This window comes from Delphinapterus leucas, chromosome 1, assembly GCF_059928025.1.
Source record: "Delphinapterus leucas isolate spDelLeu-1000000601 "Yukka" chromosome 1, BTC_Dleu_Yukka2, whole genome shotgun sequence".
Classification (NCBI taxonomy): Eukaryota; Metazoa; Chordata; class Mammalia; order Artiodactyla; family Monodontidae; genus Delphinapterus; species Delphinapterus leucas.
This window is the reverse complement of record NC_143129.1, coordinates 62,896,235-62,922,389: the sequence shown is the minus strand read 5'-3', so window position 1 is coordinate 62,922,389 and position 26,155 is coordinate 62,896,235. Positions and strand designations below refer to the sequence as shown.

Sequence of the window (26,155 nt, the reverse complement as noted above, 5' to 3'; positions counted from 1 at the left end):
GGATAATTTTAGCCCCATTGCTACTGTCATCCACAGCTTCCTGATTTTCCCCCTTCAACTTGCTGTGGCCTGGAGAAACAAGAGTTCCCCTTGATAGCTTATTCCCCAATCCATTCTTTTATACTAGAAAAGAACATCAAAGTTGCCTTTCTCTTGGAGACAAGAGATCAAATTGAAGCACAAAGAAAGTTGTGGTCATCTACCTAGTAAAGTGAATTAAAAAGCCTTCAGCATCTTGCAAATTTTCCTGAGCCAATCAGATCTTGTGACGTGGGAGTAGAAAAGGGCCATCTATAAAAAGAACAGTAGGAAGAGCACACTCTTTGGAGATCCAATGGACTTGGATGTGACTGAACCCTGGTTCAAACTCTTACCAGGGTTACTTTTCTCCTCTGAATCCAATTACTCATCTATGAAGATAATATACTCATTTTCATAGACTTATTATGTATATTAATAATGATGATGATAAATAATAATTGCAGCTAACAGGTATAGAGCATGTACTATATTCCAAACACTCTCCTAAAGTGCCTCACGAGAATTAACTCATTTAATTAATCCCCACGGTAATGCTAGAGGCAACGGATGCAAAGAACATAGCAGGCCTGACAAGTTGACATATGAACATGAGTTTCTGACTCTGTCCCTTGAAACAACTCCAAGAAACAGGATGTGTCTTGATGGGCCTGAAAAACTGACATAAGCATGAGAAACTCGTGAGGGGAAAAGGGTGGTTGTTGGCTCTCAGTGTACATGTGGGTATATGTTTACAGCAGCACACGGGAGAAGGGGGTCAGATGTCATAGGAAGATAGGTTGAGCCAGAGGTTTATGGTTCTGTGTGTTTCTCTTCCCTATCTTGCTTGGTTGTCATTTTGAGGCAGATAAACAGCAGTGATTGCCCAGCAGCACTGGGGGGGACTATCAAGATAGTGCTGGAATCTGGCTGAGATGGGGAAGAGTCAACAGCAGGTATAGGCAGGTGATTCCAACTGAGGAAGAAATCTCTTGAAAAAGAGCAATGCCAGGCAGAAACTCGGGAAGTTTTACTTGGTAAGGTAGGTAGGTGACAAACAGGGGATGACTGACCCCAGAGTACAATGCCAGAGGCTCTTCCTCCAAAGGAGTGACCATCTGCCAACTCCCTAAGCTCTCTAGGAAGGGCACAAGGTGCTCCTGGATCCCTGGGCTTTAGCCACCTTTACCTCTCCCGACCTCCAACTCCCACATACATGCTGCACGTTATCCTCCATGATAGATGACATTCCCAGGAGAGTGAGTACAAGCTCACAGGGAAAAGTGATCAGACACACGAGGAGTACACTGCTCTATAAGAAAGACAACATACTGAACAAAATATACCAGGCAGAGAAAATGAACAGACCAGAGAAAATAACTTTAAAATAAGCAGGAGAAATACCCTCAAAAAATATAAAGGTGAAATACTGATAACATTAGTCAAGAAAAACAATTCAAAGAAGAACTAATTGGAAATATTGGGTTTGAAAAATGTAATAGTTGAAATAAAAATCTTAATGGATATGTTAAGTTGTGGAAACGATACAGCTGAAGAATGTATTACTGAGCTGGAAGATACCTGAACGCTGCAAAGCATCAAAAAAGTAGAAAAGTATTTTGAAAGAAAAGCTTAGAGGCGAGGAGAGTAGAAATTGAAGTGTCAGCATTCTTGTAATAGGAGTTCCAGAAGAAAACAAAATAAATGTAGAGAAAGAAATATTTAAACAATTTCTCCAAATTAAAGAAAGGTAAAAGACCTTAGTCTGAAAAGGCTTGTAAAGTACCACATAGGCTATGTTGGAAAAACCAAGTGATATATATTCATTTTAGTGAAATTAATAATGCAAAGAGAATATTCTGAAACTTTCTGGAGGGGAAAAAGAAAAATGCCTAAAAAGAATAGGAGTTGGTTTGACCACAGACTTCTCACTAATCTGGATGTGAGAAGACAAAGAGTAATATTTGCAAAATTTTGAAAAAAAGAGAGATAAAGAACATCTGATTTGGAAATATATATCCAATTAAATTACCATTTAAATATTGGTAAAAAGGGACCATAAGACTCTATCACAAGCCAGAATCAAAATTTTAGGCAGTACGAACATGATGAAGGTGATGGTGGGGAATGGGACTCTATTTTGCTCTCTCTCCTGTGAATTTACCCTGTATGGACTACATCAATGGACTTCCTCACCTTCTGATTTTGGGTTGAATTTGCCTAGTGTGGAGCGCCAGCAGGAGGGAAGGGGGAAGGTGGTAGGACAGGGTATTTATTCTCCAGGCTCATCTAGGGCTGGCTGCAATTCTTGACTGGAAGTCACAATTCCTGTTTAGGCTGTCTTCTCCACACAATTCTCTCCTTCTTAGGTTCCAATAGCTTACCTTTCCCCTTGACTAGTGGTCATAACGTCCCTGTTCCTTATAATATTGCTAGAATATTATACTATCCTTTTTGATTTCCCTACACCTTACCTCTATGTTTGTAAACAGTCCTTTTTATTAAGTCCTTCTCAAGCTATCCTAATTTGTGTTTCATCTGTGTGCTGACGAGATGCTGATGATACAATAGGAAACTTTTATTGACAAAAGTGATATATAAAAATCAAAAACCTTAGGAAAACATCATACTTACTGTGAGAAACTTTAGGTGCAGTCTCTGTGATTAAGGACAAGACATAGATACCCACAATCACAGTTACTGTTTTATATAGTTCTTCTTGAGGTTTGAGACAATACAAAAACAAAAGTAAAAGAATGAGGCATAAGGATTGGAAGGGAAGATTAAAACTTTTCATTTTGTCCACTGATAATGTATATCTATATAGAAAAAACCCCAGAAATCAATAGACACACTATCAGAAATAAAAAGAGAGTTCCACAAGTTTGTAAGATTCAAGATTATTTGTTACAAAGTGAAGAATATTTATTTAAACCAGTTATAGTCATCTGTAATAGTTATCTATTGCTGCATAACAAATGACCCCAAAACGTAATGGCTTAAAATAAAAAATATTTATCTTAACATTTCTGTGGTCAGGAATTCAAGGTTGGTTTAGGTGGGTGTTATGGAAATGAATGTTTGTGTCCCTCCCAAATTCATAACTTAAAATTCTGTGTCCCAATGTGATGGTATTAGGAAGTGGGGCTTTTTGAAAATAACTAGGATTAGATGATGTCATGAAGGTGGGGCCCTCATGAATGGGATTATTACCCTTATAAGAGCCAGGAGAGAGCTTGCTTCCTCTCTCTTTCCACCATGTGAGGATACAATGAGAAGGCAGCCATCTGCAATGCAGAAGCTGCAGTCTTTTTATAACTTAATCTGGGAAGTGCTATCCCAACACTTCTACTGTATTCTATTAGTTAGAAGTGAGTCAGTAGGTCCAGCCCACACTCAAGAGGAGGGAATTATGAAAGGGCATGAATACCAGGTGGTGGTGGGGTCACTGGGGTCATCTTAGAGGTTGCTTACCACAGAATCTAAAAATGCCACAGAAAATTACAACATTTATAATCACAACAAAATTACAAAGTATCAAGCAATTAATCTAAGAAAGAATGGATAAGACCATCCTGAAGAAAAATTTTAAAAGTCATAAAGAACACATGGAAAACTGTGGATAGGGCAAAAACATTGTAAAGAAAACACTTCCCCTAAATTAGTGCAATTACTGTTAATAGTCCAGTAGAACATTTTAAGACCATGATAGTTTTTCTTTTCCTAATACATATAGGAGAGATTAAATATACTCAAACAGTTATGTCAATTTTGAAAAAGAAGATCAAAGAGGGAAAATTTTACCATTCTAGCTCTCAAGACATTTTAGAAAGCCATAATTGTGAAAACTGTGTGACCCTAGTACTGGAATAGAGAAATAAATCAATGAAACAGAGATAAGAACCCAGAAAAAGACCCGACTACATGTATAAACTTCATATATGATAAATATAGCACTGTAATTCAGTTGGGGAAAATATAGATTGTGTTGGGAAAACTGGTTCATACATGGAGAAAAACAAAGATGATCTCTTTTATACCACAAACAAAGATGAACTCCAGATAGGTTAAAGCCTATACATGAAATCTGCGATGGTGTGACATATTTTCAATGTCTAAAAGTAACAATAGATTAATATCTAGAATATGAAGTACAAGGAAATCCTGTGAATAAACAGAGATAAGAAACCCAACTGAAAAATGGGCATGGTGTACAAAACAGGAAATATACACAAAAGGGAAAACATTTGTATAACAAAAATATGACAAGATGTTCAACCTCACAAGAAATCAGAAAAAATATTAGCACTTGGTAAAAATTAGAAAAGTGGATAATACCAAGTAGAGAAGAGGACATAGGGTAAGATCATCATGGTGTCAAGGGACTCAACCACTCAGATACTGATGTCAGACATTGACTTGTACTTTTCCCTGCAACATCTCTCCCCCATCTCCACCCCCTCTACCTTCTTTTATCCTTAGTGAAAGAAGGTAAATTACATGAAGTCTACAGATGAATCATTTGTGGGAAGATACACTGTATTTACAACAATAAGAACAGCAACATTTTTTGAGTGCTTACTTTGATGTTGAGGACTATTTTAAGTGTATCAAATGTTTTGACTCGTTTAATTTTCATAATGCCCTATGAAATAGGTACTATTGTGATCATGCCCATTTTTATAGATGAGAAAACTGTGGCACAGAGGAGGGAAAGTGACCTGTCCAGTTCACACAGCTAATAAATGGAAGAACTGGGATTTGAACCCAGGCAGTTTAACTCCGGAAGCACACACTCTAACCATCATGTGACACTTTCCTTCTATCCTCCTCATCCAGGATATGGTGTATTTTTTCCATTTATCTGAATATTTGTCATTTTTAGGAAAATTTTTATAGTTTAAAAAATATGATTCTATTCAATTTTTATTAAGAGTTATTTCAGGATACTTTAAGGGTTGTGCTTTTGGTTGTACATATGGTGGAATTCTTAAAATTATATTTTCTGATTATTAATTATAAACATCATTTTTCACGACTATGAAGAAAGCCGTACGTGAGTTCTAAAACACGTAACCTCTGCCCATCTGTAAAAGAGAGTGAGAACATTGTGCAGTCATTCTGATTTCATCTGTCTCCCTGTTTCATGCATGGAGACTGGGATGTGGGCAGAAGTGCCTAGAGAGGGGGCAGTGACAGATGTTGGAGTCTGATTTCAACAGACTGCCTTGTGTGTCACACTAAGGCATTTGGACCACTCCCAGAATCAAACTTTCTGACAGAACGTTTTAGGCAAGGAAGTGAGATAACTGAATGTGTTTTTAAAAACATCATTCTTGCAGCATTATGCAGGGTGACTTGGGCTTGGGAAAGGCTGGTGGCCTGGAAACCAGTTAGAGTATCGCTGCAATATTTCAGGTGAGATAATAAAAGTCTGACCTCAGGCAATGACAGTAGGGAGGGAGTGTGCTCATGTGACAAACATGGCTCAGGTAAAATCGACCGTCCTGCGTGACTAGTGCAATGCTGGAGGAGGGGAAGAGGTGGAGTGGAATTTGTCACCATAAAGAGTGACCTCAGGTGAAACAGGTTGTATTGGGAACGGGGGTGGGCAGAATGGGACAGGGAAATAAGTTTGGTGTTGGCTTGGTTCAGGTGGAGAGCCAGAATGATAGTCATAGAAGTGCCAAAACATGATATAACAACTGATGATATTTCAAAGGTAGAACCCTTTAATAAAATGGAAAATAGGGATTTATGAGAGGTTTATATGATTTATGTGGAGCTGAGTACTTGGAAATTACTGTAAATGGTATTTGAAGCCAGAGAAAATGTGAAATAAGTTTAGGTAGAGTCCCATCTTTAGTTAAAAAAAAAAATTAGGATAACCAGTTAAATTTGAACTTCAGATAAAAAAGGAGTAATTTTTACTATATTCCATGCAATGTTTAAGACGTACTTATCCTAAAAACTAGTTTTTATTTGAGATCCAAATTTAACTGGGCGCCATCTGACGACCGTAACAGATACGGCAAACAGAAAGGCCTACAGGGACCAGGAAAGCCGTTTCACACAGTGAGGCGCGTGAGAAATATAGTGGAGGGTGTGCAGGCTGGGCAGCCTGGAACGTCTGTGTCCCATCCCCAAGAGCAGCTGCTGCCCAGCTGGTTGGTTGTGCAGAGAGGGTCTCCAGACAGTCCAATAGTCTAGCGGTTCAAAACATAATATAAAGATAATATAAATTTAAAAATATATGGAATATCCACATTTTTAAAGGGGACAATCAGTAGAAAGAACACTTGTGAGGCACAAGCAAAGCAGGTCTGTGGGCTCCGTAAGGCATATGGGTGACGGGTTTGTAACCCCTGATCTGACCTCTACAAAGTGGGTGGAGCAGGTTTGTAACCTGTAAATTATGTTGCTCTGCTATGTCGGGGTGAATAGTATTTGGGTGTGGGGAAGGGCTGGCAGCAGGGGGACGATTCCCTCCTGCAAAAGGTGAGACATAGAAGCGGCTTCTCTGGCCACAACTCCGTGCTCTCGCCCCTCAGTGCCTGAGTGAGCCCCACTGGCCACTCTCCCTATAGCCGGGCAATGGCCGAAGTCGACAGGGCTGTGCTGCTGCTACCTGCTCTCGCGGGGCCTGAGGAGACGAGCCCGCCCTACCAGCCTTTCAGGCAGCAAGGCAGCAGCAATTGGGGTTTTGAAAGCTTTTAGCAGTAGATTGTGGGCGGAAACTGCCCCGGGTTTGCTCTGAGCTTCTTGAGGCTTCTCAGCTTCAGATGCAAAGCGAGTGGGTGTCTCTTTGAGAAGCAGAAAGGGGGAAAGAAAGAACAAAAGAGAGGTGTTTCCCTGGGTTCTGGGAACTCTATAAAGAGAGAGCCGGCTCCTTTCTCTCGAGCAGTCAGAAACAGGAGTCCCGTCCTTGACACCCGGGACTCCCCAGGATTGAGAAGGAGAAGAACCCTTGGCTGGGGGCTGGCCCAAGGCACTGGCTGCCATGCAGCAGCCCTTGAATTACCCGTACCCCCAGATTTTCTGGGTGGACAGCAGTGCCAGCTCTCCCTGGGCTTCTCCAGGGTCAGTCTTCCCCTGTCCGTCCTCTGTGCCAGGAAGGCCCGGGCAAAGGAGGCCACCGCCACTACCACCACCTCTGAAGAAGAGGAGGGGCCACAACACAGGCCTGTGTCTCCTTGTGATGTTTTTCATGGTTCTGGTGGCCCTGGTTGGATTGGGACTGGGACTATTTCAGCTCTTCCACCTGCAGAAGGAACTGGCCGAGCTCAGAGAGGTAAGCTGCCCTGTGGATTGCTGTGCCCTGAAGGCATGGGTGTGAGACAGCCCTGCTGTAGTGGAGGGAGGAAGGTGACAGTGATCCATACGGACCACAGTCTTGCTTGCAAAGTACTTCACAATCCTTTTTTCCTGTCTTAGAAATGAATCGCTCTAGCCATCCTGTTCTATATGCAGAGAAATGGGGGCTCAAATGAGTGGAAGGAATATTATCTATGTTGGGAAGGATCAGAGCCAGATTAGGACTGGTAACTAGAGTTCTTCTTTTCTCAGTTGGCTGCTACCTACCTTACACTCAGTGATTCAAGAAAGAAAAGGAACTTGGAATCTTGCTTACAAGTGAATTTGTTCAAATGGACAAACTAAATTTCCTTGAAAATACTTAAAAATATCGGAACTATTCCAAATCACAAAACTGAGGCATGGAGAGGCACAACTTGGCCGGAGTCTGAGTTAGCAGAGGTTCTAAGGTGTTTAGATTCCCTTTCCAGTGCTTAGTTTATTTGACAATTCTGCCTCTTTTGCTTAAAGAACTTCATATTTATTATATACCTTTTCTCTTTTTGTTTCACCAGTCCACCAGCCAAAGGCATACAGAATCGTCTTTGGAGAAGCAAATAGGTGAGTCCTTTCATGCGCGTACATGAGTTAGAAAGATAGTCCTTAGCGCTGAACCATGTTGGGGGAATGCCTTGAATTCCATCTCATTCCTGGGCATATGTATACTATGGAAGAGGAATCCTAACCAATTCTGAATCTCTGGTCATTTTGGTTCTTTGAGCTGCCCTAAAATATGAAGTGAATTTAATTGTTCAAAATTAGTGTAGCTGAGTATCACACAAAAGTAAAAATAATTTCTGCTTGAAGTTGGAAAGAGCAACACACATATACAACCCTGGACCTTTGCCCCTTAGCAGTTGGCTCCAGGCCTGTCCCCTTCCTCAGGCCTCCTGGTTCCCATGCACAGGGCTGTGGCTATAACTTCTCGGGAGAGAAGGGGAGGTAAAGGCAGAGAAAGCTGCTGCTGGGAAAGACCCGTGCTCTCCTATTTAATCTCTATAAGAGATTAGTTAAGAGTCAGACCTTATTTAAAATTTTTTCATAGGATATATTTAAGCTTTTAAAAAGTGGGCAACCAATCATCCCCATTAGGATGGTTCTTTTGCAGCCACTGGAAAGCTTGGAGGAAGACTTTTGCCATTATTCAAAGGGTAGTCCCACTTCACTCACAGAGGCAATCGTGAGCTACCTTTGATAATAAAGGAAAAACCTTTGTATGAGATCCAGGACAGGAAGAAGATGAAAATGTTGAACATTGACCTTCTAAAGTTTCAGGACATAGTTTTGGAAACTGTGGACAGATAGATTTATAATACTGCAACTCATTAAACTAAGATTCACTGAACTTTAGATTTGGTAAGAGTTGGAAGGGAGCTTAGAGAACATCTGGTCCAGTCATCTCATTTTTCAGAAGAGAAACAAAACACCAGATAGATTACGTGATGTGCCCAACACTACTGGTGTGAAACTGGGGTGAGAAGGAACATAGGCTCCTAATGCCTTGTCACTTATAGTGCTTCCCAGCACATGCTCTGGTGCCTCATGACACAGGGAAACTCCTGTCTTTTTCTGATGGCCATGGAATGAGAATAAAGATGACAAGCAAGATGCCTCTGCAAAGACAATAGTTAAATCTCATCCTTAGAAATTGGGAAGAAAACAGAAGACAGCACTGGCTACCCAGTAAGGGGAGGCTGTTCCAGTTTCTTAGGATATGCCTGAGAAACCCAAGTCACCCTATTGCCCTAGCAGGTAGGCTCTTGTAGGAGCCATCCATAGGATCCTCTGGTTTCTAGTTCTGGGTCTGAGTCCCTAAAGAGTTAGAAATTCCAGATGTACCCAAGCAAAGTAAAAACATTTGTTAGAAAAATAAAGCCTCTGGAGGATTTCTAAAATAAGATAGATTTGAAAATCAGTGGAACGTGGCTGGTAAAATGGGTACCTAATTACTCATCTTTCACCCACTTTCTGGAGTCATTTTAGTAATTAAAAGTCAAGTGAACAGATAAGTCAGGTCCACATGTCCCACTAAACAAGTATCAACTATCTTTCCTAGATCAACCCAGATGGACCAGAAATTGGTGAATTATCACACAGAAATCAAATTAGCAACTTTACTAATGAGCTAAGAGATGCAAATTTAAAAAGGGGGATACCCAGGTTTATCCATCAAATTAGTGAAGTTTAAAAAAAAACACAAAACCCCAGGTTGGCAAAAATGTGAGAGAAAAGGGTCTGCTTCAACAGTTGAGAGTCAGTGGGCATGTAAATTGCTACACCTTTCTAAAGAGCAGTTGGGAAAAAAATATCACAGGATTAAAACTGTTAATTTACCTTGTAATCTCATCACTAAGGCTTTAGTATTTAAGAAAAGAATCAAAATGTGGCTGAAAATTTATAATAAGGGTGTTCATCACTTCCTTATAAGGCTACTTATAATAAACCAGTCAGAAGAAAGTTAAATGCTTCTTAATAGGAAATTAGTTAAATACATTACAGTGTATTCAGATGAGAGCATAGTACGCAGCAACTAAAAGCTATATGTTAGAAGGACATTTAATGCCATAGAGATTGTGCATTCTATATTGCTGGATAAAAGACAAGTTGTAAAGCAGTGTGTTTAGTTTAATATTGACATATGCATATTTTTATATTCTTAGTAAACATCTAGAAGGATTTATACTCCAACAGTTTAACTGTGATTTTTCTCTGGAAGGTACTATTGTAGGTTATTTAAACTTTCTTATTTGGTTCACTTTCATTTTTCCACAGTTAACTCATTAAATCTTTTATTCATTCACAAATGTTCTTGGAGTATTTCCTGTGTGCTAGGCTGGGTGTTGGGTAGTGGGTGATGACAGAATGAGAGACAAGTGGCTTGCCCTCATGGAGCTCTTAGCATGCTAGAGAAGATAAACAAAAGCAAGCAAACAGACAACAAACTTTTAAGTTGTACTAAGTGTGACCTAAGATTGAGTGGTCTGCAAAGTCCCCTCTAAGGAGGTGTTGTTAATGTGGATGTGTGTATGTGTATGGGTGGGTAGGAGGCTGGGAACATCATTCCAGCACTGAGAATGGCATGTGCAGAGACCCTGGAGCAGGATACAGTCATCACCAAAATATAGGATATATTTCTACTTTATTTATTCCATCATTTATCCAGCAGATATTTTTATTGAGTACCTTCTATGAGAATAACACTGCGAGGGATATACAACATGTGATTCTCTGTTCCATTTCCTGTCAGTTCATGGCTGAATGCCAGATCAGCTGCACAGATGGTTTGTGGTGTAGGAATATAGAAGAGACTCAGTTTTGCCTTTCCTGTTCGCTAACACCTCACCTCGTTCATGGTGGGTGGTCTTGGGTGGCTACAGAGGTAATAACTGCTTACATCATATTCTCAGCGGATTGGAGCACTCTCAGGCCATATAGAGTTTTACAGGCTAATCATTAAGAGCCTGATGTGGATGAGTGTCTTTCTATGAAACTTTCTTGAACATCTTAGCTAAATTCATTAGTTAAGTGGTAGAGCTATTCCACTGAAATATCTAAAGTCAGAGAAATAGTACCTATTTTGAGAACTGTTGTCTATTTTAAATCTTTCCATTTAATTTAGCAAACATGTACTGATCACGTGCCTTGGGGTAGAAACCGAGCTAATTACTCTGGTGGATTAAACATATAGTAAGGAATTTGCCATTTATTTGGGGAGTAAGATGAATTATACAGTTACCACAGAAAAAGAGGAGTCAAAACTGACAAGAGAGGTGAAGACAGAGTGCTTCTAGGTTTCAAAGGCGGAAACAAGCATATTTGATTAGAAAGGCTTGGGAATGTTTTGCAAGAAAAGAGGTATTTTAGATGGTATTTGCAGGGTTGATAGGAATTTAGCACAGAGATCTGTTTGGGAGGGCATCCCAGGCAGAAGGAACAGCATGGGCAAAGGCACAGAGGCAGGGAAGCTGGGTGTGTTCAGAACTGTTGTACAGCTATGTCTAGTGTGGGTGAGTAAGCAAGATAAGGCTGGACAGATAGGCAGAGATCACATGGTTGGGGACACTTGTACATAATTACACGTTCAATGAGGAGCATTCAAGGTGTTTGAGATCTTAGGATAATTTATTTGGGGCAGATTGTAGAATGCCATTGGGGAAGACCTAGTGGCCTGGAGATTAGCAGTCTTCAGGCTTTGTCCTGCAGAGTCCTAAGGGCAGCTGAGCCAGAGAGGAAAGAGCCTTGGATTTGGACTCAGGAGACCTGAGTGTCAGTCCCACTCTGACACTGAGTAAACAGGTCTTCTTGGATAAGTCACCCAACTTGTTATTTTTTTATCAGGAAATAACTTTTTATTTTATATTGGAGTATAGTTGATTAACAGCGTTGTGTTAGTTTCAGGTGTACAGCAAAGTGATTCAGTTATAGGTATACAAGTCACCCAACTTTTAAGCTCATTTTGCCATCTATAAGATGGGACAGTAATCTCTACCTCAAAGAGTTGTGGCCAGTTATAAATGCAATAACTTATATGGCACATCTTTATAAACTAACCTTTCTATTATTTTATTGTAGCATTATAATTTATGCATGTGTCTATTTTAATTTAGTTCCTTTTTACCTCTCTGTTTCTGAAATACAGGCTGTTGTAATTCCTACAATTTGGACTTGAATGAGTTGGCTATGTTAGACTGTTGCCATTTATGCTTATAAAACTTCTTTTATTTAAATGCCCTGCTTAGAGTCCCACAAAAAGAATAGTTGTTATGTCATTTTTTACATATATCTTTCATCTCTCTATGAAACAGGTCACCCCAATCCATCCTCTGAGAAAACGGAGCTGAGAAAGGCAGCTCATTTAACAGGTCTGTATCTGGAAGATGGGCTTGGGAAAGCCTTTGGCAGAAAGCAGAAGAGCTGGTTGGTCTCCATGACTGTGCTCTGCGGTAGTTGATACTTTCCAGTGACAGTATTTGAAACCCAAGAGTAGTTACATCTTTCTAGTCAGGTCAACCTCACACACACATTGAGCCCCTACTCGGGCCAGGCCCTGTTCTAAACTGGAGAAATGGAGCTGCTTATGACGTGATCCTTGCCCATAAGGAGCTCACTCTTTTCACTCACTCCAATGACCCTTAGGGAATTTGGGGCACAGATCCAAGCGGTGAGAGCTGGGGAGATGGGGAATGATGAATTATTTTAGTACGTGTTTCCTTGGTTTTCTGTAAGAGATTTACTCTGCTTTCTCCATGAGTAGAAAAAGGAGAGGGGAGGCCCAGTCCTGGCACTAGTGGTCGTGTAGTGGAGTGAAATGATTTGATAGCAAGGTGGTATGGGCATTCCCAGTGTAAAGTCCACAAATATCTGAAAAGTGGATAAGTATCATGGAAAGCGGTATGCTGCTGTCCCTGAAATTATTTCAGCAGAGGCTGTAAAATGATCCAATTTAGATAAACAGACATTTCTTGAGCACATGCTGTGTGCCAAGCCTGGGGGACATGGAGATGAACCACACACGGCTCCTGCCTTCAAGGAGCTTACAATCTAACAGGGAAAGACAGGTGCATAAGCAATAATTCCAGCATTCTCTGCTTAAGAATGTACATAATGCTGTGGGGATACAAATGAAAGGGGATTTTCGCCCACACTGAAGAATCCTTAGTGCAGGTAAAGATTGGACTAGATGATCCCTAAGGTCCTTCCCAACTTTAGAACTTCAAAGTTCCTTGGATTTGATTTTTCTCCTCATGAAGGGACCTCAAACCCTAGTAGTTTTGGTACTAGTTCTGAACCTTTGTTCCAGAGAGCTAAAATCATCCCAATCATTTCTCACTGCAGTTGATTAGGGGTATATGCTATTGTCCCAGTTGTGTGGATGATAAAATTGAAGACGTCAATTTGATAAAGGTGTGAAGAAATTCAGTAGCAGGTCAGGCCTGATCCGTCACCTGGCTCAATATGGGCTATGTCATTTGGGGTGAAAAGCATTTGCTCAAGGCATGGTCCACAATTTTGCCTTGGAAGCTTGGTTTGTTGATACATGAGCATTCCTGGCTGAAAGCTCCTCTCTGGTTTGGTTTCAGGCAAGCCCAACTCAAGATCCATCCCTCTGGAATGGGAAGACACTTATGGAATTGCCCTGGTCTCTGGGGTGAAGTATAAGAAGGGCAGCCTTGTGATCAATGAAACTGGGCTGTATTTTGTGTATTCCAAAGTGTACTTCCGGGGTCAGTCCTGCAACAACCAGCCCCTGAACCACAAGGTTTACACGAGGAATTTTAGGTACCCCCAGGACCTGGTGCTCATGGAGGGGAAGATGATGGACTACTGCACTACTGGCCAGATGTGGGCCCGCAGCAGCTACCTGGGGGCTGTGTTCAATCTCACCAATGCTGACCATTTATATGTCAATGTATCTGAGCCCTCTCTGGTCAATTTTGAGGAATCTAAGACATTTTTTGGCTTATATAAGCTCTAAGAAAAGCACTTTGGGATTCTTTCCATTATGGTTTCTTGTTATAGGCACTGAGAATGTTGTCTTGAATGAGGGTCTTCTTAAGTCCACTTGAGGTCAAGAGAGAAGACATGAACCAAGAGGATCTTGAGACCACAGGGTCCAGCATTTCTACAGTTCCTCATCTCACCTAAGGCCCACGAGCCAGACAGGAGGAAGACATGAACATGAAACTCTGGGCTGCCATGTGAAGCTGCAGAGACAGGGAAAAGCAGCTGCCAGGGTGTTCTACACTCATCTTAAGTGGCCTAGCACACTTTGGTACACTGAAAATGGCACCTTTTAACTCACCTCTTGGGGTGGGTCTACTGTCTACCTCAGGGGAGGCTGTCTTTCACGTATATGGATGCAACATGAATGTATAAGGGGTGGGAAAAGAGGACTAGGCTTACATGATAAGCTAAAGAGACTAAAAGGCCAGTGTCCCACTGGCAGCATCTTTACTTCTAAATGCATAGCCTGAGCCATCAGGTGATGCTAACAGAGAAGCAAGAGAGATCTTTTGAGGACTCAGTCCATTCCCTATACAGCATGTATATTTCCAGTGCAATTGTGGGGGTGTGTGTGTGTGTGTGCGTGCGCGTGTGACTAGAAGAGTTACGTAAGTAGAGAGAACGTGGAGATTGGGAAGGACATGTTAGGAAAATATGGGTTGCATTTGGTGGTAGATTTTGAATGCTTTTTGGGCAACCAACTCTAATAGTCCTCAAAACTCTTTGATTGTCAGTTATTAAAGCTGTTTCCCCATAATATAACTAATATTTATATATATTTTGTGGGTTTTTTTTTTTCTTTTTTGCGGTACGCAGGCCTCTCACTGTTGTGGCCTCTCCCGTTGCGGAGCACAGGCTCCGGACGCGCAGGCTCAGCGGCCATGGCTCACGGGCCCAGCCGCTGCGTGGCATGTGGGATCTTCCCGGACCGGGGCACGAACCCGTGTCCCCTGCATCGGCAGGCGGACTCTCAACCACTGTGCCACCAGGGAAGCCCTATTTTGTGCATTTTTAATGAACAGAATACATGTAACAAAAACTATGTTAAAATACAGGTAAACATTATGAGTGTCCTTTTTGAAAATCACTAAGATCTGGAGTTTTTCCTTATTATTTCTTTCTTCCATGGCCTCCTCATTCATTATGACTTAAGCCCACTTTAAGAAGAATTTGCTAGGGTGAGAAGAGCTGTGAGGCAAATCTTTGCATCTTCGCCAGGCTCTCCTCTCCTCACTATATTCTCTTTCCCTTCCATCTCCCACTATCCAGAGTTTCCATTACCAATATTATTGCCAGTGTTAAGCTCACCCAACTTCCCATAGATCTGATGACAATTTGTCTTTTCCTGGGGGCAGAGATGTGGCATAGTGGAAAGGGCACAGACTTCGGACTAAAAAACCTGAATTTGAATCTTTGTTCCTCTACTTATTAACTATGCAGTCACTGGGCAGATCACTTGACTTTTTTGGACAAAAAGGGGCTGATATGTACTTATGGTATCTAACACATCGTAGAATGTCAAACAATAGTGTCTGCCATTATTAATAAGCCACTCCATAGGAGGCATTTCATTCTCCAGAAGAAGCCACTGCTCTGAGGGATCCATTCAAACACCTGGTTTCTTGCCTTCTCACCTTGGTCTCACAATAACCTTTTCCTATTTTCTCCAAATGCTCATTACCATGACTTCTCCCTAGACTTTTTCATCATTAAAAATAACAACATCTCCTCTGGAATTTGATTTCAGACACCTTATTTTCACAACATCATGTCCTTTTTCCAACTCAGTTGGTCCAACATTTTCTCTCCTAAAAATATATATATATATTTTACTGTGTTGTGACATCTACTTAATAAATGCTATCATTTTCTTATATATCCATCAGCTCCTTCTCTATCTTCACTCTTTTCTCTATCCAGCTTAGGTTCCACAATCTGTCGTTACAATCAGTACCTTGGAAAGACCCTGAATTCCAAAATACTCTGTTACCGCCCCTGTTTTCCTCTTGTAAAAATCCCATTCTCTTTATGCTGGCATCCTAGCAGCCGGACGTTGCTGCAGAAAAATGACACAAACTGATTGACTATTTTTATTTTTATCTATCATCTACTTAAGTCATCCGATCAATTTTTTAAAATAAATAAATTTATTTATTTTTGGCTGCGTTGGGTCTTCGTTGCTGCGCGCGGGCTTTCTCTAGTTGCGGTGAGCAGGGGCTACTCTTCGTTGCGGTGTGCAGGCTTCTCACTGTGGTGGCTTCTCTTGTTGCGGAGCACGAACTCTAGGCGCGTGGCCTTCAGTAGTTGCGGCACACGGGCTCAGTAGTTGTGGCTCGTGGGCTCTAGAGCGCAGGCTCAGTAGTTGTGGCGCACGGGCTTAGTTGCTCCATGGCATGTGGGATCTTCCCGGACCAGGGCTCGAACCCGTGTCCCCTGCATTGCCAGGCGGACTCTCAACCACTGCACCACCAAGGAAGGCCAAATCAATTATTTATCAGTGAATTATTTCTGTCTTTTGATAGATTTGAATAGGTAACACATGCACATAGCACAAATTTTAAAAGATACACAAAGATATAGGATGAAAATAAGTCCTTTTCTCATCCTGTCCTGTGGCTCCATCTCTGCCCACAAGGAGGATCACTGTCTCCTTCTGTAGCCTTTCCGAGATGATCTATACATAAATATGACATCACTTTACATCAGGGTTTTCTAGCCTCGTTTCTATTGACGTTATGAGCTGGACAAATCTTTGTTGTGAGGGCTGTCCTGCCCGTGCATTGTCGTATGTTTAGCAGTAACCCTGCCCTCTACCGACTAGATGCCAGTAGCATGCCCTTGCCCCCATGTGTGATAACCAAAAATGTCACCAAATATTGCCAAATGTCCCCGGGCTGAAGGTGGGGAGACAAAATCACTCCTGACTGAGAACCAGTGCTTTACATTAGTGATCACAGATTTCAAATAGGCATTCAACACAGCCCAGCACTTTTCCTCCAGTTCCCTGGTAAGCATGTTTTTTTCACTGTTTGAGACAACTACATCATGTCTTTTCCTTTTATAAACCAACCTCCTCCCCTCCTCCCACCATGGAACCTCACTTTTACCACCAAAACACAAACCCACTTGTATCTGAATGATCTCTTTCTTCCATCTGATACGGTGGAGGAAGAGGACCTTCTGTGTGCACTAATTTCCTCTTCCTTATTTTACCTGTTTAAAAATTTTCTTCTTTCTTCTAAATCTTCAAACTAGCTCTATGAAATAACTTCCACCGGCATGTACATATATTCAAGTATCCCCTGTCACTGAAAGATAAACCAAACCAAACTAAACCAAAAAAAAAACCCAAACCTTTCTTTAGCCTTCTTCTTCCTCCAGAAATGGCTGTATTTCTCATTTTCCCCATAGAGACAAACATCTGAGAAGGTTTTCTCCACACACATGGGCTCCATTTTTAAAGCCAGGAATCTGCCTGTTATTTATTTAACCACTTAAAAATACCTGGGTTTTTTTTTTCTGCTAGAAAAAAAACTCCAAAAGCAAGACCTTTTCTGCCTTGTTTACCACTGTATTCACGTTACCTAACCTAGTGCCTGGCACATATTAGGTGCTCAATAAATATTTGTTGACTAAATAACTTTCATTATAAGGCAAAAGTCTTTCAATGGGTATGTTTTTCAGAGTAGTGAATCTATAATTGTGTTGCCTCAAGGACGTGTGTGCTTGTTTATCCAGCTTTGACTAGATTATTCAATGGGGGTTTGAGGCTACAGATGAAAAAACATAGTGCGCCCTAACTCATAGAATTAGAAAAAAAGAAAGAGCTATTTGGTCGTTAGCATTACCAGGAGCTTTTGGGAGACTGTTGAGGAAAAATTCTAAATAATTAAAGCTGAAACTGTCGTTTAGAAGATACACAATACATGTTTGTTGAATAAATTAATGAACAAAACTAAAAGTCCAGGTTGGAATGTGTCACCTGCTCTCCTTGAAACTCTTCTGTTGATTAATCTGCTCTATGTGGTCAGGTTTCTGACCAGGCACTTCATGGAGAAAGTCAGAGAGGTAGTCACCCTTCTTTTGGCTGATGGTCTGTATTCCCAACCCTCACAATGAAATTCTCCTCATCCATTTCTTCTTCATATGACTCCATCCATCCAAGTACACCAGTTCTAATGGTCACAGGAAGTTTGTGGGACCATTTTTTTGGGTCAGTGGGCCCTCCTAGATAATGGTATTAGAGCAAAGAGGAGTAGGAATGGTGCTGGGCATCCTGTGATGACCGATGCCATTAGCTAGTTGTGGTACTACTGGTACTTTTCTCTATCAACTCTGAGCTCTGCTAGGATGCCTTCAGGATTTTCTGAAGACAGGGTTGTAGCTTACTATGCTTTAAGTACTGGTTTCAGGGAAGAGACATTAACAGTTCCTTTAGTTATTTTTCTTTAAGAAGGAACACAAGGAATGTCAAAACCCCAAAACCTTTTGAATGTGCTCATCAAAAGTAGAGTCAATCATTGTTCCTTTATGAAATGCTAAACCCAAAGTAGACCACTTAAAAAAAAAAGGTCACTTCTGGTTTAGTAGTTTGAAGTTTTCTTTCTTTTTAAACAACTGAAAACACAGAAAACCATGTTTTTTTCTTAGCCCCCACCACCCCCCAGAGTGGTGACTTTGTATTCTCTGAAGTAGGTTTTGACTTACCACAGCTTAACAGAAAAAAAGCTTTACTGGAATCATCACTGTGAGAGTGACTAATTTGAAACAACAGATCATTGGAAGAGGTTGAACTGTGGGCAGAAGTCTGGTTCCTCAAAGCCAGACTATAAGATTTCCTTAAGGAGGTTAAGCCATAGACATTCCCTGGTCCTTATCTAAGAAAGTGTGCTGTTAAATTACATGTTAAATTACACATGTTAAATAACATTTTTTCATAGGAGTTTGGTTAAGTTGTGATGTCAGTAGAGATAAATTTTTTCTTTGTGTGTGTGTTTGTGTGTGTGTGTGTGTGTGTGTGTGTGTGTGTGTTTCTTTCCCCGGGTTTTGGATCATCCAGAGGCAGAATGAGGTGATCCTAGGAGAGCCAAATTAAAGCCAATTCCTTAGGGTTTTCAGACTCAAAAATGGACCTTATTCAGAAATCATATAACTATTGAGAGTAGCCAGGAATCTTTGGGATTCATCTAGAAGCCAACCAGCCTTGGAAATATAGACAGCTAAGAGGGTATCTTTTGCTCCTTACAATTCACCCAGAGGGTAGAAAAGCATCACCTCAGTGATGATTTTCTTCCTTTTGCTAAAGCTTTCCCTTTGCTGGGAGACATTTATTCACCATTCTGACTGATACATCCGTAGAGAAAAGTGCAATGCACATGTCTCTCCTCTCTCATTTGGAGGCTCCCTCAGCTCTACGGAGCCACCCTTTTTTCTCCTTCTCAGCAAAACGACATGAACCTCAATCACATTCTGTTGAAAGTTGTCTTCTCTCTAAGTTTTCTGAAATTTTCAGGAAATACCTCCATTCTTTGGGCAGTCCACATGATAATGGGTTTCCTGGCTCTCACCTGGTTTCTGGCAGTGGATGTTCTCTAAGGTACTCCCATTGTGGAATACCTGTATTTCCCTCAAGGCACTACTACCACAACTTGCTGGGCGTAGACAAATTTTATTGATGGTTTGGGGGTAATGGATAGAGATTACACTACACACACAGTGTAAGTTATACCTAAGATTGAGTGTTAGACATCACTATCACCCCCCAAATTTGCCACAATTATCTCCTTAAGTGTGTCACCCAAAACCCTAGTACTTGAAAGGAAGCATAAGCTCATTCATTCAAAAACGGTTTATTTAATATCTACCATATACCAGAAACTACCCTAGGTACTGTGAATACAATGAAAAGTAAAGCCTCATATGGAGTTATATTTTAATGGAGAGATGGTAAGTAGACAACAAAAAAGAAGCAAATAAATACCTAATTAGTCATATGGTAGTAAGTGTTAATGAAGAAAATTTAAGCAAGGTAAGGTGGTAGAGAGTGGTAAAGAAGGAGGGGATTATTTGATAAGTGGTGAGGGTACACCACTTAGAGCATATCAAGTAGAGAAATGAAAATGCAAAGATGTGGTTGGTATGTTTGGTATATGGTTAGAGTGGAATGAGCTTGATAAAAACTGGTTGGAAAGGTAGCCAGAGGCCAGATGATGTGGGGCCTTGGAAGCTTCGGAAGGGAGCGTGGTTTTTCTTCGAAGTGTCATAGAAAGCTGTTAGAGGGCTGGGAACAGAGAACAGAGAGTGATGTGACCTCATTTACAATTTAAAGGGAACACTCTAGTTGTTTATGGAGAACAGCTTCTGAGCTGGGAGACCAGTAGAAGGCTGCTTCAGCACTCCAGATGAGAGACGGCAATGGCTTGAACCAGGGTATTGAGAGTCATTTTGATGTTAAGAGTTAAACGGATTTGCTGATGGATTGGATGTGGGACATGAGAGAAATGATGATTCTCTCGTTTTTGGTCTGAGCAGTTGGGGGGCTGGTGGTGCCATTTACTGTATTATAGTTTTGCTGCTGTCATGTAAGAGGCACAGTCTGTGACAGAGGAAGAAAACTCTTGTTTCTTGCTGCACATCCTTGGGTTTGTACCAACAAGGGCCAACTCTTCACTGATAGCCAAATGCACAGAGACCAACCAGCCTTAGAGTTCTGCTTGAGCTCTTCTCATGGATAGAAGCTCTCTATACCAGCCTTAAGAAGGAAGGAAACTGTGTGTGTTAAGATTGCCATATATAAACCTGAAACTGCCCCCATTGCCAAAAATTACTCATCACAGATCTTGGGTTATAAGTAATCTTAGAAATAATATAAGGCAGCCTCTCTTCTAAGGTAGAAGTCCTCTTTGCCATATTTCCAACAAGTGGAACCCATTTCCAACATATTCTCTATTTGAAAATGTTCGGAAGGGAGGGCTCCCTGAGCCGTGAGGGAACCCATTTCTGTACTGGCCTATATTACATTGTAGATAGCTCTTTCTTAGATTTAATTGAAATCCTCTACACATTTGTCATAAGTCTTTGCTGCTAAATACGCCTACAGAATTTTACAGCTTGTCAAGCTCTCTCATGTACCTTATCTTGTTTAATTTTCACTAAACCCTGTAAGGTAGATTGTTATCCTCATTTTATACACAAAAACAACTGAAACACTGAAAAGTTGTGAGCCTTGCTCAAGGTGATGTGGCTAAGAAATGGTGGATGGGACTTAACTCTAGTTGTCTAACCGTATGTCTTACGTTCTTTCCACATGCAAAGAGACTTCTTAGAACTGTATCTTATATAATGGTGCTCAAAATGAGCCTCATCCCATTAATTTTCAGTGTTTCCTTAGCTCCTGGCATTTCAGTGTGAGCCTCACTTTGCCTATTACTAATACTCTGCATTGTATTTATTGTTATATTATATATAACATATGTATATATTGATGTAATTCTATAGATAGAGGTCACAGATTTTCAGTGTTGAGACTTTCCCTTAGATTCTTCTTTTGTTTCTTCTCTCTACTGTGTTCCATCTGAATTGCCCTTATTGTCCCTCTACCAGCAAATAGCATCCTGGTTTTAATGAGGTGAGAATGAAAGAGATTGAGCTTCGGGTCAGAAAGTCTGGGTTGAGTTCAGCCTCTGCTGCTCAACTAGCTATATGTGGGCCCTTAAGGAAGTGACATGAATATCATGAGATTCAGTTGTCTCCTCTGTAATATAAGGATGCCAATTCCTTTTCCTATGATTTTTTTGGAATATTGTTAATGGCAAATGGAGTGAGGCTACTTTGTGAATTGGAAAATCACTCCTGACGGTTAGTCAGTGGAATTGTCATATCCCTCAGCAACTTTTTTGATAAAGTCACTGTTAAAAAAATCCTTACATGCTTACAAAATCGATTATTCATAGTCCTACTATATTTTATATGAATCCCATCACACATAAAACTACTAATGAGGAATAACATGTAGGTAAATCTCATTCTGAGGTATAAAAACGAAATAATATCTTACATTTTCATAGCCTTTAAAACATTTTCTCACATGCCTCTTGCTTTTAAAAAATATATGACGTAATACACATAAAAGCAGTTGGCATGTGTCAGATTCTCTATAAAAGTTATTTGAATATATCGAATATAGTCCGTGCTCACTATGTTCACAGCCTAGTGTGATCCATTTTGATGCCTATTTTTTAAATCCTGAAATACAATGAAATAGAGTGATGTGTAAACTTTTGACTGGTGAGATATAACACTTTAAGCTCTTTGCTATCCTTATCTATAGCTAAAACCCTCTGCTTAACTCAGGGTTGCCTCAAGAGATGTGAGCCACTAAGGAAATCCACCTTCTCTGGCTGCTCATCACAGAAGGGATAGAACCTCTTGGTTCTTCTGTCGTAGCCCTGGCTTTCTGTGGGTGAACCACTTCAAAGACTGTGAGCTAGTAAGAGGCACCCTTGACGTTATCGAACTCTGAAAGTGTCCACACATGTAAGACACCGTATGCAAGACAGGAACCTTTGCAAAGGAGACTGGAGAGTTGGAGAGGCATCACTCGTGTCTCAAAAGTTTCTCTGGGCAAAGGATCTTTCAGTTTCACTTGGTTTAGGTCTCAGTTTTCTCACACACCCCACCCTAGCAGCAGCACGCCTGCACTACTTTCAGTCTGTGGAAGGGAACTTGGTACACATTTTCTGGAAGGGAAGCTTCTATAAGTTGTTCCTGACTGGAAGAGAAGGCAGGTGGAAGATTCAGGAAGCTACAAAGGTCTCTGGCCTTAAGTAAATGAACTAAGATTCTAGACCTTCGTAACAGATTAAAGACTGCAGCTTGAAGAAACTGGGGATTCCTATAACATGCAATGCATCTTTTTCTCCTCACCCCGTGTCTTCATTGAGAAGAGAAAACAGCCTTGGCTCAGATGGTGAGAAAGAGACACAAAGGTGTTAAACAGAACTCTAAAGTGTGAGCTACAAGGGAAGACAGCTCAAACCTCAGCATCCTCTTTGCATCATTTGGTGGGTTGTGTTCTGGCTTCTAAGAAATTCCGGAGGCTTCTGCAGGGGTCTGGGAGGGTGGCAAAGAGAAGAACACCATGCAGGGGCTGAGGTGGTTGATACTTCCTTTAGGATGGCAAATTGGCTCTTTCCTACTTTCCAGAAGAACACGGAAAGACTGCTCTGCTCTGGGAAGGAAGCGGGAGTACAATCAGTGGCCAGGTAGCTGGAAAAACATTTGAAGAGGAGATGAATATGTTTTTTTCTGCTCTACAGCCAAGTCCACACTGTCATACCTTATGGCTCACAGGTGGATGCCCATCTTGGGTAAGAATACCCAACTTTTTATTTAAAAATAATGGGCTGCTTGTCACAGGACTTATTCTTGCCCTAAGCCAAACCATGAAGTATATAAATAGCCATAGTAGTTGTAATTCATTGACTCCTTTTTGTGAGGATTATGTAAAACACCCAACATTTATGTTTACTAATCCCCACAACAACTCCACAAGTCCATTTTGAAAGTGACCAAAAACTGATTTAGTTTCAGAGAGGTTAAGTCACTTTCCCAAAGTCACAGGGTAACAGAGCTAGGATTCAAGACCAGGCTTTTATGATCCAAGGACTCTTACCTAAAGCAAAGTCATACTACCGCATTATAATACCAGTACCCTTCATTCATTCAACAAACATTTATTAAGCACCTACTAGGTGCCAAGCATTGTTTAGGGGTTAGAGTGGTGAACACGACAGACAAGTTCCTTGCTTGTTTTAAACTTACATCCTAATTGGGGGTGTGGGTGGTGGAGAAAATAAACAGACAAGCAAACAAATAAATACATAAATTATCAGATAAGCACCATGTAGAGAATTAAAATAAGGTGATAAGGTAAAGAGAGACTAGAAAACTACATCAGAGGGAAGGCCTTTCTGAGGAGGTACCATTTAAAGTAACAAGAGCCAGGAATGCAGCGATTAAGCTAAAGAGCATTGCAAGCAGAGGCAACAACTTTTTTTTTTTTTTTTTGCGGTACGCGGGCCTCTCACTGCTGTGGCCTCTCCCGTTGCGGAGCACAGGCTCCGGACGCGCAGGCTCAGCGGCCATGGCTCACGGGCCCAGCCGCCCCGCGGCATGTGGGATCTTCCCGGACGGGGGCACAAACCCGTGTCCCTTGCATCGGCGGGCAGACTCTCAACCACTGCGCCACCAGGGAAGCCCCGGCAACAACTTTTTATGGCTTGCTTATGGTATTTTGAAACCATAATGCACTTAGCAATATGCTGAGCTTTCTTAAGAGCTTAAATGCCAGTAGGTCCACTAGTCACTGTGACGACTGTCTACCTAAATAAAGAGGTAAACTGAGGCAAGCTCAAGTTACCAGAAATCGGGTTTATTTGAGAATAGTGGAGGAATTGCTATTCAGGAAACACGTGCCGTAGCAAGTTACAGGCGAGTCTGTCGAGGGTTTGGGGTGGGCTGTATTTATGAGAAAGCAGTGCAAAGGGGAGGAAGTTCAGGCAGAGTCCAAGCGATACGTTTTTTGGCTTGAGGATGGAGAGAGATTCTTGGCAGATGTTCATTGGTCAGGAGACAAGACTCAGTCTTCCATAAACCAGGCATTTAGAGGAAATCAGTCTCTCGGTTCTTAAGTCCCATTCCTTTGAGGGCACATAGGTGAGGTTCTTCATTGCATACCCTCCAGTTCCATTTTAGATTGAAATCCTTTCACACAACCAAATATAGCCCCCAAACATTTCCAGACTTCCCTCTGTGGTGGCTCCTTCCTCCCTGCTTGTTGAAAACCACCATCAAAAGCAATGGCTCTGGGCTTCCCTGGTGGCGCAGTGGTTGGGGGTCCGCCTGCCGATGCGGGGGACGCGGGTTCGTGCCCCGTCCGGGAGGATCCCACATGCCGCGGAGTGGCTGGGCCTGTGAGCCATGGCCGCTGGGCCTGCGCGTCCGGAGCCTGTGCCCCGCGGCGGGAGGGGCCGCAGCGGTGAGGGGCCCGCGTGCCGCAGGGGGAAAAAAAAAAAAAAAAAAAAAGCAATGGCTCTAAAATAGGAATGAGCTTGGCATGTAGCAGGAATAGCATGAAAGACCATAGGGCTGGAGTCTGGGGACAGCAAGAGATAATGCTAGAGAGATTAATAGAGACTCAGATCACATACGGCTTTCTAAACTGCAGTGAGGGCTTTAGATTTTATTGTTAGTTCTAGTGGAAGCCACTGAAAAGCATAGTAGAAGGAGAATTGGAGAGAAGTGGAAAAGTTTGATCTATTACTTTTGGTAGTGGAATTTTCAGGTCTGTTGATTGGGTGTTCGGTGCATGGAAAAGAGATGAATCAAAGACTACACCTACTATTTTCTACTGTTTCCTTTACAGCACCTATTGTAATGATTTCCTAGACATTTTTTCCTTTGTGTATTTTTCCAATTAGATCCATGTCTACTTTTCTTCTGACACTCAATAAAAGTGTGTTGAAAAAATGATTGAATAGAACAATATGAATATCTCTTCCTCCATACATACAGACCTACCTCTTTCTTTTTAATGGCTGGGCGCATAGACCATCAGCACATCTTTAGTCATGTCTCTACGAAGGAACATTTAATTTGTTCCCCAAGTTTTGCTGTTTCAAAAAAAAATGCTATAATGACTATGTTTATATACATGTTTGTGTATTTCTGCTAGTATTTCTCTAGGATAGAAAAATAGAATTGGAAGGTTTAGGCATAAGCTATATATTATGACTTTCAATGAGTATTATCAAATTGCTCTGTGAAAAGTTGTACTGATTTTCACTCCTACCCACACCAGGTGAGAGTGCCTTTTCTCTATACTATAAGCCCTGTTTATATGATCATTTGTAAAAATTTTTACAACACCAGCAGGCAAAAAACGGTCTCCATAATTTGCATTAAAATATTTTTGAAGGGGGCTTCCCTGGTGGCACCGTGGTTGAGAATCCGCCTGCTGAGGCAGGGGACACGGGTTCGTGCCCCGGTCCGGGAAGATCCCACATGCCGCGGAGCAGCTGGGCCCGTGAGCCATGGCTGGTGAGCCTGTGCTCCGCAACGGGAGAGGCCACAGCAGTGAGAGGCCCGTGTACTGCAAATAAAAAAATATATATATATATTTTTGAAGTTGAAACTCTTTTATTTTTGGTTTTATTTACTGCCATTTGTAGTTCTTCAGTGAATTACCTAATATAGTTTACTTTTAAAAATTAAACTGCTG

The 26,155-nt window shown here is 41.3% G+C and overlaps 1 protein-coding gene across 1 annotated transcript; it reads left to right on the top strand.

Annotated features, from left to right (window-relative positions):
• Nucleotides 1–6,120: 6,120 nt before the first annotated feature.
• Nucleotides 6,121–16,037, top strand: FASLG (Fas ligand). The gene is made up of 4 exons (XM_022565236.3): nucleotides 6,121–7,309; nucleotides 7,887–7,932; nucleotides 12,177–12,233; nucleotides 13,452–16,037. The coding sequence occupies exons 1-4, from the start codon at nucleotides 7,019–7,021 to the stop codon at nucleotides 13,844–13,846; spliced, it is 789 nt and encodes a 262-aa protein (XP_022420944.1). The 5' UTR covers nucleotides 6,121–7,018; the 3' UTR covers nucleotides 13,847–16,037.
• The last annotated feature ends 10,118 nt before the right edge of the window (nucleotides 16,038–26,155 follow it).